Raw genomic sequence first — 12196 nt, 5'->3', positions numbered from 1 at the left:
ATTCAAGGTGCGTGACTTAACCGGAGCCCGTATTACTTTCCCGAATGAAGGCGACGAAGATAGAGAGCATATCATAATCCAAGGTAGAGAAGACGCCGTTGAACGAGCAAAGGAAGAATTAGATTGCTCACGAATTGCTTTTCCATCACACCTTTTTTTTTTTTTTTTTTTTTTTTCATTTTAAAAATCTAGTAACGATCATTTTGATCCGCAAAAAAAATCTCAAGTACAGCTACCTCAACTGAAAATCTGAAAAGGGCAGTTGCCAATATCATATCTATATATCGCGACTATTCCGTCAAGTTCAACGTTGGCTTTCTGTGATCTTTCATCTATTAATGGTAGCGTTTAATCATACGATAGTGATTAGGGTTAATTGTTTAGGATAAATTGGAAGACGAAATACGTGTAGCGCCTTAGCGACGTTGTTTCAATTTCAACGTTTTGCTGCGCTTAAGCCTGCTGGCATTGTGCATTTTCTATCTTCTTACCGTAATTATTTTGCCGGCAACGCGTGTTCGTAGTTTTGAAATATTTGTAACCTTCGGAGGACACGATGGCGAAAGTTCGCAAACTGAAGAACTTACACTAAATGAAATTCATCCTCCGCAGCCGGTCGTAAAGGGTGCCCAACGAATACCTTAGTTCAAATCGGAACGTTTTCAGTAAGTTGAAAGTGGACTGACAATAATGGATCAACTCGCATTAGGGGTGGTATTTTTGGCATTAGCAAAAGTCGAAAATCCGTCAGAACGCGTTGTTCGTTTCTGTGGCATTATAAAAATCATTCAAAGGGTTGGGAAAATGGTAGTTCGTAATTTTTACAATTTTTAATGAAGAAACCAAACATTGAAGGCTAATATCTTGAAACTCGTTTAACCTTGAATAACTATATTTGTGGTGTTTGAAAAAAGAACGAGCAGACTCATGAAAGAATTAAAATTGACGATTAAAATTTGAATATTTCGAAATTGAACTTTCGTGATGAAAGCTCAGTTTATCCTGATGACTACGAAAATTGAAAAGCGTTATTTAAAAATTTTAAAATCACAATCAAAGCCCTTTTTTTACTCCCTTGTTAGGAAAACAGTTGTCAAATCGAGATGTTGGAAGATCATTTGTATGAAGTCATATTTGCAATTAAACTTTCTTCGTAGTTCCCTTTTATCAAGTTGATTTCAATGATTTTCTCTCATAGGATTCACGATAGCGAAGTATCCGTTAGTAATTTCTCCAACCGGTTACCACCTAGAGGCTTAATTTAAGAGAAACCAACATATCGCCAGTCCATGCAGGAGTTCCTGTAGGATTACCATTACCTGCTATCGAAGCACCCAACGAAGATGGAGGTTATAGTAATAATAACTTATCAGTTACATATTTCGAGCAGATAGACAAGCTAAATGGCGTGAAAAGCAAGCCGATCACCAAATAGAATTCGCAGCAGACTTCATCTTCGACCAAAGTATCACAGATTATAGAATAAAATTGTAGCTTTATAAATTGCATTGCATTTAGAAATAACGAAATTTTTTTGAAAATAGCATATTTCTGCAACAGTGGCTATGTACGTATGTGTGATTTCGAGATGGTTTTTCAATGCTTTTCAAATACCTAATTGTCTTTGCGCATACCGCGTTGTAATTTCGTAATAAGGATACAATCGGGAACATTTCGTTACTACTGAACATTTTTTTGAAAAAAGATGATTTTTTTTGTGTGTTTCTCGTTTTATTTTTTAATGGAATTTGATTTGTTATATACTTAATAGGTACTGTTTTCTTAATGTTAACCAATACAATTTTAATCGAAATGTATCCGCGATGATATAACATGGTTATTTACAATTATAAATTAAGATATAAAACTGTCTGTGAGATGATTTCCTTTTTTGGAGCGCAATTTATGCTCAAGTAATTGATTCTACGTATAGGTAACGTATAAATGTAGCAAAAATGTACATAGTAAAGAAAATATGAAAAAATTCAAACGACCAACGGAAACCTTCAAATCATTGAAAACTCCATTTATTTTTGAAGAAATTGGAAACTTGTTTTAAAAAAATAATAGTTTGATTGAAATTGAATAATAATTTATATTCAAATTGACTTCCAATTTCAAAAAAAAAAAAAAAATGACTGCTGTGATTTTTTCGACCAAATGAAATCCGTTATGTGGCACTAATTTTATCCATCAAAAAGATCGAGTACATTTTATACATATGTATATCGCGTGCGTTGTGAGCACTTTTGCACGGATTTAAATGGGTTGTTTTTGAAGTACTTAACTATTGCGAAACAAATTTTTTTTAGTACAGTGATAATTCAGTTATTTTAATTCGTTATTTTCAATTCTCCTTTGTAATGAAAATTTTATGTGGAAAGTATTGTGAATCTTGAAGAATGAAGATACCTACTTATGTTTGCTTTTTTCATTTCTTTTCCCTGTGAAATAATAGCATATCTGCACCATATGTCTGTTGTCTTTATGAAAAAAGAAAAATACACATATAAAACTAGATATATTTTTGATTAATTAATGTACATTTTTAAAATTTTTTTCATCACAGTTATGTACAGTGTCTATAATGTCTATAATCACAGTGAATTGACCTTTTGTTTCGTAAAATGATACCATACATTGTTATGTACAGTCATCATCTTCATATTATTAAAATTAAAATTAAATTAAATTTTAAAAAAATAACAGATAACCGACGCAGATAACACACTGCCTCACGCAGTCATGCATTCCAGACCGTAACCGAAACGATAACGTAAATATCGATGCTTTTACAGTTGTCAGTTTTCAACTGTAGGTAACACTGCGATCTAGAATTGTAAACAAAAATAAGTAACTGCAACTGACTTCAGAACTTCACTAGAAAAACGTTGAATTGTTATCTGCTCTACCAAGTTTACTGCATTCGAATTTGTAAAATATCCATGATGGATTATTAATTAGAATTAGAATTAGAAATTAGTGTCAGTATTGCTGCCCTCGGAAATCATGGACAGGTGAGTAACATTTATGAGCCAATGTTTTTATGCTTCACTTCACCCAATGTTTAATTCCATGCTTTTTCTTCTTTCAAAACCAGCTGCAAGTCCCAGTGCAATGTATGTTTAGCGGATTTCGACGACATTGAAGACCTCGCCATTCATAATTTGGACCATCTCGTGATCTCAATTTCATCAGTCCCGCTATGCCCGTGGTGCGAAATAGAAATGCCAGTTCTAGCTGACTTCTGTCATCATGTAATGAATCACTTTATAGAAGGTGAACTGGAACAGGCTAGATTCATTGAATGGTTGTCGAAACAGAATAGCAATGACTTCAACAGCACAAATAGAAAATCGTAAGTAGCACTATCATATTGGCCCAATTCCATTTTTCATTCTAACAAATTATGGAAAATTTTCACTACAGAAAAGAAGAATGGAAAGCAGTAACGGTCGAAGTATTTGAAGTACGGTTACCAGTGATTACGCAAGATTTCCTATGCTTATATTGCGAAAAGCTGTGCGGTGGTCAAGGTCAAAAAAGCGTGAACCACATCTTGAGTCATTTTCCAACCATCTCTAGTCATAGAAAAGTTCATGTGGTGCTGTGGTTCACGAGATTTTTCGAAACTGTGGAATCGACTTCCATTGTTGAAACTTACTGTAATTATCTTCAAGAGATCAAAAAACTTGATTCGAATTCGCACCTGTTGGAGAAAATCTCAATGTTCGAAAATGATAACACGAATAAATGTCGTCTGTGCCAATGTCAACTACCAGATGCAGCAAGTTTGTATTGCCATTACATGAATTATCACTGTGATACTCCCATAGTATATTGGAACTGCTCTATTTGTAATTTCAAAGAAGCAGATAGTACCGAATTCGTGAACCACGTGTATACAAAACACATGAGATGTATTTGTGGTAAAAAATACCGAAGTTTTGATGCTTGCCTTCGTCACTCAAATAAGTGTTTCCGAGCTTGCCCTTACTGTAAGGTCAAACTCCCCTTTGAATCTATGATCAGGCATTTGAATAAAGGAAGAAAAGATTTAATCTGTCCGTATTGTGGCGATAGAGAACACGATTTGGAAAAATTGAAAAGCCACGTACGTAGCTGCCCTTCGCCAGTTCCTGGTGTTTCTTGTCCAACCTGTAAGAATTTCAGATTCAACGAAGACGCAAAATTAAAGGAACATTTGTTAGAATGTAAACCCTGGTTCGATGATTCTAGTGAGAATAAGCCTTGTCAACCGTCACCGTTTATTGAAAAAAATAACCGCATCAACGTTTACGATATTCGAAGTTATTTGGACGAAAAAATAGTTGGTATGATAGAAGATAAGTTTCTATAGTAATTCATCTATGTTAATGCTTTGTTAGTTTTTCCTTTTTGAGTATTATTTTTAAGATGACGATTTCCTGTTATGTTGTTGGTAAGAAACGTGTGTTCTACTCATCTGTTTACTTGATTTAAGACTGAATTTTTTACAATTTTATTTGTCAGTATTTTGTACACTTCATCTTCATTGTATCAATGTGAGAATATATGATAGGTACTTTGAAAAATGAGCTCTCTTGCAATATATTTATTTTTTCATCACTTCATCATCTAAGTTTCGGCTTTCGTCAAGTCCACGCGCTTGCGCAATGCGTGATGCTAAAGCTCTGTTCTATTCGCTGCTCCGAGCAACTCCGAGTTGCTTCGAGCAGCAATACTGTGTTCTTTTGGCACATTTTTACTCGGAGTAATCCGTCTAATCGTTCTTTTCGCAAGGAGTAGAGTCAAAAGAGCTGCTCTAGAGCAGGTTTTTCTACACCTGCTGAAAAGGAAGTGCAGAAGGAGTAGAGTAAAAAGAGCAGATTTTTTAAGGCGACATTTTTTTTTTTTTTTACAATCAGTATTCCGACATTCCGTTTTACGAGTGTTTATTTTCTTTTTTTTGTTGAAATTTAGTTGTTTTACAAGGTGTTCTTGGATTTGTGTTCTTTTCGAAGACTCATTTCCCCTACTCTCTCTACTCTTTTATCAGTTCCGGAGAAAATCACGAGAGTACACAGAGCTACTCGGAGTAGCGAATAGAACAGAGCTTGTGGTCCCGGCTACATTGAAATGCTCCTTGGTAAAGTTGTGATAACAAAACCCAATAAAATTTCGTTTTGGTCTTTGAAAACCAAAAGTTTTCAGTTTTCCTTTCTTGTTTGTCAAACGAAAAATTTTGCTAATTTCAGAATTCAGACTTCAGTTTTTCAGTAAGTTATCTCGTAGTATGGTAACGTGAATCGATAGAATGTTCGAATACAGTTCAGCTAGTGTGAAAATATTTTGAAATTGAACAATAATAGTGCTGTTAGGGTTACTCAAACGACGACAAGATGAACGAGAAAACCATGAAAAAGGTGAGCAAAGTTCTCATAAATCCCTTTTGAAATGGCATTCCTTTCCTTTAACCACATAATTTACTCGATCTTAGATCGCTGATCAAAAATTGAAAGCGTTCTCAATCGGTTCGATGGGCAATCGATCGATGAGTAAACGAGAGTTGGAAGAAATGAAGAAGAAAGAACAAGAACAAGCCGCTGCTCAAGTAAATGTTCGCAGAGTTTGTTTGGATGACAGTAAACTCGCAATATTAATCTCTTACTATTGCTTGATTAGGCTTTTCAAGAATTCATAGCTGATTTCGAAGAAGCTCCGTCGAATAAGGTTAATAAAACATGGATTAAAGCTGGCACCTATGACGCCGGTAGAAGGCGTAAGTATAACAATATTTTGTCCATTCTTATTCTCAATTGTTTATCTAATTACTTACTCTGGTTCGATACAGAGGAAGATTCAAAGGATAGAGGTAAAATTTACCGGCCGACGCCTAAAATCGAAACTGAAAAGTCGAGCGCTGTCAGAGCCGAGGAATATGCCAAACAGTTGAGTGAAAAACGACCCGAAAAACCGAAGAAAAAGAAAGAAGGCGAAAAGAAGAAAACGAATTTGGAATTATTCAAGGAAGAATTAAAAATGTAATGAAATATTTTAATAGCGTCTGCGTTAAAAGTGACAGTTGCTGTAACATTTTACGTTCATTGCTTTTTTAGGATACAAGAAGAAAGAGAAGAACGACACAAGTACAAAGGAGCTATGAAATCAACTTTTGAAGAACCTGAATTATCTAAAGGTGATGATGATACATATCCATGTCTTTTTTTTGGTCTCCGTTCATTGTCCTTAATCTGGTTCTAGGAACTGAAGATGGTAAATTAGGATCTTTCGATAATGGCGATCCAAATACTACGAATTTGTACTTGGGAAACTTGAATCCAAAAGTAAATTATTTTCGTATTATTATTTAATCGTGTTAGATAATATTTCTCAAAGTGTTGATTTCACCACAGATTACCGAACAACAATTAATGGAGGTTTTCGGAAAATATGGTCCTTTGGCGAGTATAAAAATAATGTGGCCTCGATCCGACGAAGAAAAGGCTCGTGGTAGAAATTGTGGTTTTGTTGCGTATATGAGTCGTAAAGACGGAGAAAGAGCTCTTCGTTGTTTAAATGGTAAAATCGTTCATTTGGTCGAAAGTAAATAAGTAAATAATTCATTGAAAATTATTCTTTAACCGTTTCGATTACAGGTAAAGATGTAATGCAATACGAGATGAAATTAGGATGGGGTAAAGGAGTTCCGATACCACCTTTTCCAATTTATATTCCTCCTAAGCTCTTAGCTATGACGATGCCACCTCCGCCTTCTGGTTTACCTTTTAATGCCCAACCACTCACTCGTGATAAGCACAGAGTAAGTGGAAGTTGATTTGATGATCGTTTTGTCGATTACTTTGTTTTAATTTTCCGGATCTTTTTTCGCAGCTTCCCAAGAGTAGATCTGGTGAACTATTGTGTCCAGAAGACGAAGAACGAATGAATAAGGTTTTTGAAATATTTTTATCGAAAATATTCCGCTTATATGCGATCTTATTTTACAAATTGAAATTGTTTTAGGTTTTGAATCAAGCTATTGTTAAAGTTGTTGTTCCTACAGACAGGTATTTTATTTTTATTTTACAATTTTTTTTATCGATTTGATTCAATTATTTACGACGGCATTTTTTGCAGAAATTTATTGATGCTGGTTCATCATATGATAGAATTCGTAATACGAGAAGGACCAATGTTCGAAGCTATGATAATGAATAAAGAAATAAATAATCCTATGTTCAGGTATTTAAAAAAAAAATCGAGACAGCTTTTCCACTTTTCATCGCTCATTCATTTGAACATGATGTAATTTAAAATATCATTCCAGATTTTTATTCGAAAACCAGAGCCCAGCTCATATTTACTACAGATGGAAATTATTTTCCATGTTACAAGGTGACAGTCCCAGAGAATGGAGAACAGATGAATTCAGAATGTTCAATGGTAGCTAAGCTAATTGTAAACTGAATTCACTCGAGTTGAATTTTCGTTCTAATACACGAACCTTCGTGTTACAGGCGGTTCTATTTGGAAACCTCCTCCCATGAACCCGTTTATAAATGGTATGCCGGATGAACTCGTCGAAGATGACGTAGATGTACGAAAAGGCAGCTTGAGCGTTACTCAACGCGAACGTCTAGAAGATCTTTTACGCAATATTACCCCGGAAAGATTAAAAGTAGCCGAGGGTATGGTATTTTGTATAGAACACGCCGATGCTGCCGAAGAAATTTGCGAATGTATTTTAGAATCGTTATCAAGTTTAAGCACCGCTTTGTATAAAAAGGTATGTGAGTCGAACTCGAAAAAATTGAATGTTTCGATAAATTTAACATTTTTTTAAATCCGCAGGTTGGAAGATTATATTTGGTATCTGATATTTTGCACAATTGCGGTGTAAAAATTTCCAATGCTTCGTTCTTTCGACGAGCGTATGTGCAACTTTTCACATTTATTACTGAAACACTTCAATAGACAAATTTATACGAACATGGTACTTTTTTAAATTTTAGTTTGGAAACTCGTCTGCTGAAAATCTTCGAAGAAACGAGAAAAACTTACGAAAATATCGAAAGTCGAATCAAAGCCGAAGGATTCCGTACCAGAGTTATGCAAATATTGAAAGCCTGGAGCGATTGGGCCATTTATCCTAAAGAATTTCTCATCAAAATACAAAATACGTTTCTAGGATTATCACCTTATCATGTAAATATCCTACAATCGAAACCAGAATTACAAAAACAACGACTAGAACAATTCTAATTTCATTTTTTCGTCCGCAGGGTTACGAAGGCAGTGATAGCGAAAACGACGACCGTATCGCCGGTTCCGATTACGGCTGTAAAGTGCCCGACGATAGCGAACTCGATGGCGCACCTTTATCTGAAGGGAACGATGGCGAGGATCTTGATGGTATTCCATTGGACGGTGCCGCTTTACTCAAAGGCGCACTTAAGCATAAATATCCGATGATGAGAAGCGTTGTGCACGACGATATCGACGGCGTACCGCGTAAGCAATCGACTCTGAGTATTTTTCATCCTTCGAACGAACGAAAATATGAATTAATTTTGCCCTTGTTTAGTTGACGATGATCTCGACGGTGTACCCCTGGAAGACGATACACCGTATCATAAACAAAAACCGAAAATTGATCGATCGGCGGCGTTCGTGCCTTCGAAATGGGAAAGTGTTGATCCGGAAGAAGCCGAAGCTCAAGCTATGACTACCAGTAAATGGGAACTGCTAGAGCAGCAAAATGCCATGTCTGCTGCTACCTCTCAAGATTCGCAAGATAGTCAACGCGATGTTGGAGATTATCCAGCCGACGATGGCCTCGATTCGAGGTAAACATTAATTCTGGGTCTTATTGTGCTTGTAAATTAATCGAGCTTTGCTGAATTGAGTTTTTACAATTTTTTTCAGTTTCAACAGAGAAGATAGAAGAGCTAAACTTCGAGAAATTGAGGTGAAAGTGATGCAGTATCAAGATGAATTGGAATCAGGGAAACGTAGTCTGAAAGGAGGTACTTCTATTCATCAGCAAGTCGAACATTATCGAAGAAAATTATTAAGAAAGGTTGGTATTTTAAATTTTTTAAATGTAAGCGCACTCTATATGATTTTATGCTCAAATTTGAAACATTTTCGTTTCTCAGGCTGAAAAAGTAGAACGAACCGAACCGGATAAGAAAGACGATAAACGAGGCAAAAGAAGTCCATCTTATGACGATTACTCTTCGTAAGTATTTTACCTTGAAGTGGTTCATTCAATTCTTCCCCCCCCCTCCCTCTGAAAAAAGGAGTAAAATATTTTTCAATTCATTTATGCATTTTAGGAATTCAAAAAGATCAAGAAGATCGCGAAGCTATTCCGCTAGTCCTTCCCCCGGTAGCAAACGATCCCACAGGTAATAATCATCCATTCATCCGTCATTTCAACATTCGTTCAAAATCAGTCCTAATTCCATTGTGCGTTCATTTTACAGATCTCGTAGCAGCACTCGCAGCCCAACGTACAAATCGCAAAAAGACTGGTCACCCGGTTACAGATCATCGTCCAAAAGAGTGCGCGGATATTCGCCTAATTCTCCGCGATACAAACGTGAATCGCCAGTTTCTAAACGACGAGCAGCGTCGCCAAATTCGCCGCAGTCGCATAAACGACGTCAAATGTCACCCGAGTCTCCCGGCCCTAGATCAAGACACGGAGGTCCGTCCGGTTCGCCATCGCGGGGTAGATATAATAGAAGCAGAAGATCGGAATCTTATTCGCCTCCTCGATATCGCCATGGTAGAGGATATTCTCCAGCGTCTCCTCGTAAACATAAACATAAGCATAAGTACTAAGCTTCGATTTTTCTGTCCCCTTTTTTTTCTCTTTCTTCTTTTTCTACGAATTTATTTATTTTGTATTATAATTATAATTATTGTATGTATTATAATCCTTGTGATAGTAGGCTACTGTATTTTTCCGATTAAGTTGTTCATTTTTTCGAATAAATTGATTTTGGCATGTGAATCTAGATTCGTTAGTTTTGATTACTTATTTCAAAAACTCAAGAGAAATTTAAATACCTACAAAAAAATATACGTCTGATTGGGAAATTTTCAAACTTGGAAAAATTGATAGAAAACTTACTTTTTATTTGAAAAAAAGAATTTTTACTCAGAAAGATGTACTTTTCTCCCTATCTACCCAGAAGAAGAGGTAGACTGCCAAAATAGTAATTTACCTTCTTTCCTAAGAAATTTTTCTACTTTCTACGAAAATCAGAGGGCCCAAACTCAAAAAATTGGCGCAATATTCGTGACCGTTGACTTCAAATTACGCATTTTCAATCACTGAAAAATAGCAAATAAATCGATATCTCAAATCTTCCAACATTTTTATTCACCGGTGTGAAGCTAAAAAACAGCCTATTCAAAATGTAACTAAAGTAACAAAATTAATTGAAATTGAAAGCTATTCAAGGTCTAGGACGGTACACAAAATGTTTTTTAACCTTCAAAGGACAGAAAGAAAGTTTAGCGCCACTTGGCATTTTCCAATAAAATAAATTAACAATAAAATCAAGCCTTAAGGACGGCAAAAAGTTGTGCAACATGATACAATTACTTATAAGAAATGAAAATCGCAACAAAATAGTACTTTTTCAGTGAAATATCAAACAAAAAATCAAAACATGATGAGCAAAAATTACACGCTAAATCTATTATATAAATGCAAAAAATTAAGTAGGTACCTATTTTTTTGTAACATTATGTAACTAAAAATACGACTAGATCACTATAAAAAAATTAATTAAAAATTACTTCTATAAAATTAAGTGGAAAACTCTTTCAACGCTGAGACGAAACGATGTAATTCTTCTCGTTGATCCAGTGCTTTTTCATCGGAGGGTAATTTGTTCTGCATGTTTTCCATACCGTCCTTTGTGAATAAGGTCAACAAGTTGCAGGTAATTTGTTGCAGATTTTGATGTTTTTCTTCCAAATTAATAAGTTTGTCCGAAAGCGATTTGTAATCGTTTGGGTCTTTAATATCTGCGCTTAATTTGTTTTCGCATTTAATACTGTTTTTATTTTGGTCAATATTCGTCGATCTTTAAACAGAAAAAAAAGAGAAAATTTAATTAGATTTCAAGTACCTAAAATACACGAATTAATTATTCTGAGTCTCAATTATTACTTCAATTTAGCCGTATCTTCGATATTCTTGCTATTCTGTACATCAACTACGTCAACATCGTTGCAATCGTTCTGGAATTCCTGTCGAAACAAATTAACCAATCAAATTTTTATTCAAAACACTACCTATTTTTTTTTTGCTAGAAAATAATGAAATCGAATAATGCACTCACAACATGAGAATTTTTCCTGCATATGAAATCGCCGGTTGGTTTGTCAGGAGAATTAATTTCACTATTCACTTCCGATGGTAATCTTCTACTGAAATGTATATCATCTGAAATAAAAATAAATATTAAACTCTGGAAAATTATACCCATCGTGTTTTATTTTTTAATTTTACTTTTCGATAATTACCAGCTGACTGTTCTTTCGAAGATAAATACGATACGTATTGCCCCCTTTCTTTGGCAAGTTTCCTATTGGTTTTCTTTATTTCATCTAGCTGCTTATGAAGAACTTGGATTTCGCGCTCCTTCGCAGATAATTCGTTTCTGAAGTTACGAACGGAAGGGGGAGGAGGGTCGCAGGTTCTTCCGCGGCGTTTACATTTAGGACCGTGATTCACAGGCACGTGTTTTTTCTTGTCCAGCTCCTCTTTCAACTTGATACTTTCTTCTTGAATATTTACCACTTTTCCTTGTAAATTTAGGAGATTTTGGTCGTATTTTGTCTACGGAATAAAATAATTGGTTAGAATTTTATCGATGATTTTTTTTTTTTTTTTTAAATAAAATATATGGATGTTGGAAATAGTTACCTTAGATTCGACGAGTTGATTTTTCAGATCCATAATAACATGCTGTTTATCGAGCAACTCTTTTTTCAAATTTTTAATGGTTTCACTCTCTTGCTCGTATTGTTTGGATTCGCTGCTTTTGATTATGTCAGAAACATGAGAGAAATTGGGATGAGCTCGACGTCGTACTATTTGCTCGAGTTCTTTAACCTGTAATTCGAATAATTTAATTACAAAACGATCCGTCAAATCGAAGAATTTAATTGTATTTACAAAATTAAATTC

At 35.0% G+C, this 12196-nt stretch overlaps 2 protein-coding genes across 3 annotated transcripts in view; one reads left to right on the top strand and one right to left on the bottom strand.

Annotated features, from left to right (window-relative positions):
• The first annotated feature begins 2822 nt into the window (after positions 1–2822).
• LOC135845499 (U2 snRNP-associated SURP motif-containing protein) lies at positions 2823–10009 on the top strand. 2 transcript variants are annotated; one of them, XM_065364084.1, is made up of 23 exons: positions 2823–3017; positions 3101–3358; positions 3430–5405; positions 5480–5593; positions 5665–5761; positions 5834–6023; positions 6099–6178; positions 6244–6326; positions 6396–6561; positions 6639–6802; positions 6874–6933; positions 7006–7049; positions 7120–7224; positions 7310–7425; positions 7500–7768; positions 7834–7913; positions 7995–8187; positions 8265–8493; positions 8567–8828; positions 8908–9061; positions 9141–9223; positions 9321–9392; positions 9471–10009. In XM_065364084.1, the coding sequence occupies exons 3-23, from the start codon at positions 5382–5384 to the stop codon at positions 9829–9831; spliced, it is 2946 nt and encodes a 981-aa protein (XP_065220156.1). In that variant the 5' UTR covers positions 2823–3017; positions 3101–3358; positions 3430–5381; the 3' UTR covers positions 9832–10009. The 2 variants fall into 2 exon arrangements, with proteins under 2 accessions (XP_065220156.1, XP_065220157.1); XM_065364085.1 differs by having other exon boundaries at positions 2826–3017; positions 6253–6326.
• A 344-nt stretch (positions 10010–10353) lies between these two features.
• Positions 10354–12196, bottom strand: part of LOC135845500 (uncharacterized) — a 30532-nt gene continuing 28689 nt past the window's right edge. Inside the window, exons 10-14 of the mRNA XM_065364086.1 lie at positions 11933–12121; positions 11530–11845; positions 11346–11449; positions 11174–11253; positions 10354–11087 (exon numbers count right to left, since the gene is read on the bottom strand). Coding sequence (XP_065220158.1) covers positions 10808–11087; positions 11174–11253; positions 11346–11449; positions 11530–11845; positions 11933–12121 — 969 coding nt within the window. The 3' untranslated portion in view covers positions 10354–10807. The remainder of the gene's footprint in view (positions 11088–11173; positions 11254–11345; positions 11450–11529; positions 11846–11932; positions 12122–12196) is intronic.

The sequence above is a fragment of the Planococcus citri genome, chromosome 4 (assembly GCF_950023065.1).
Source record: "Planococcus citri chromosome 4, ihPlaCitr1.1, whole genome shotgun sequence".
Lineage (NCBI taxonomy): Eukaryota > Metazoa > Arthropoda > Insecta > Hemiptera > Pseudococcidae > Planococcus > Planococcus citri.
This window is presented reverse-complemented; position numbering and strand designations above follow the sequence as displayed.

Bases quoted from the DNA above. Each gene is read 5' to 3' on its own strand.
- LOC135845499 (XM_065364084.1), top strand. From the start codon at position 5,382: ATGAACGAGAAAACCATGAAAAAG. The intron at 6,327-6,395 runs GTAAATTATTTT...ATTTCACCACAG, and splicing joins TGGGAAACTTGAATCCAAAA to ATTACCGAACAACAATTAAT. The intron at 6,562-6,638 runs GTAAAATCGTTC...TTTCGATTACAG, and splicing joins AGCTCTTCGTTGTTTAAATG to GTAAAGATGTAATGCAATAC.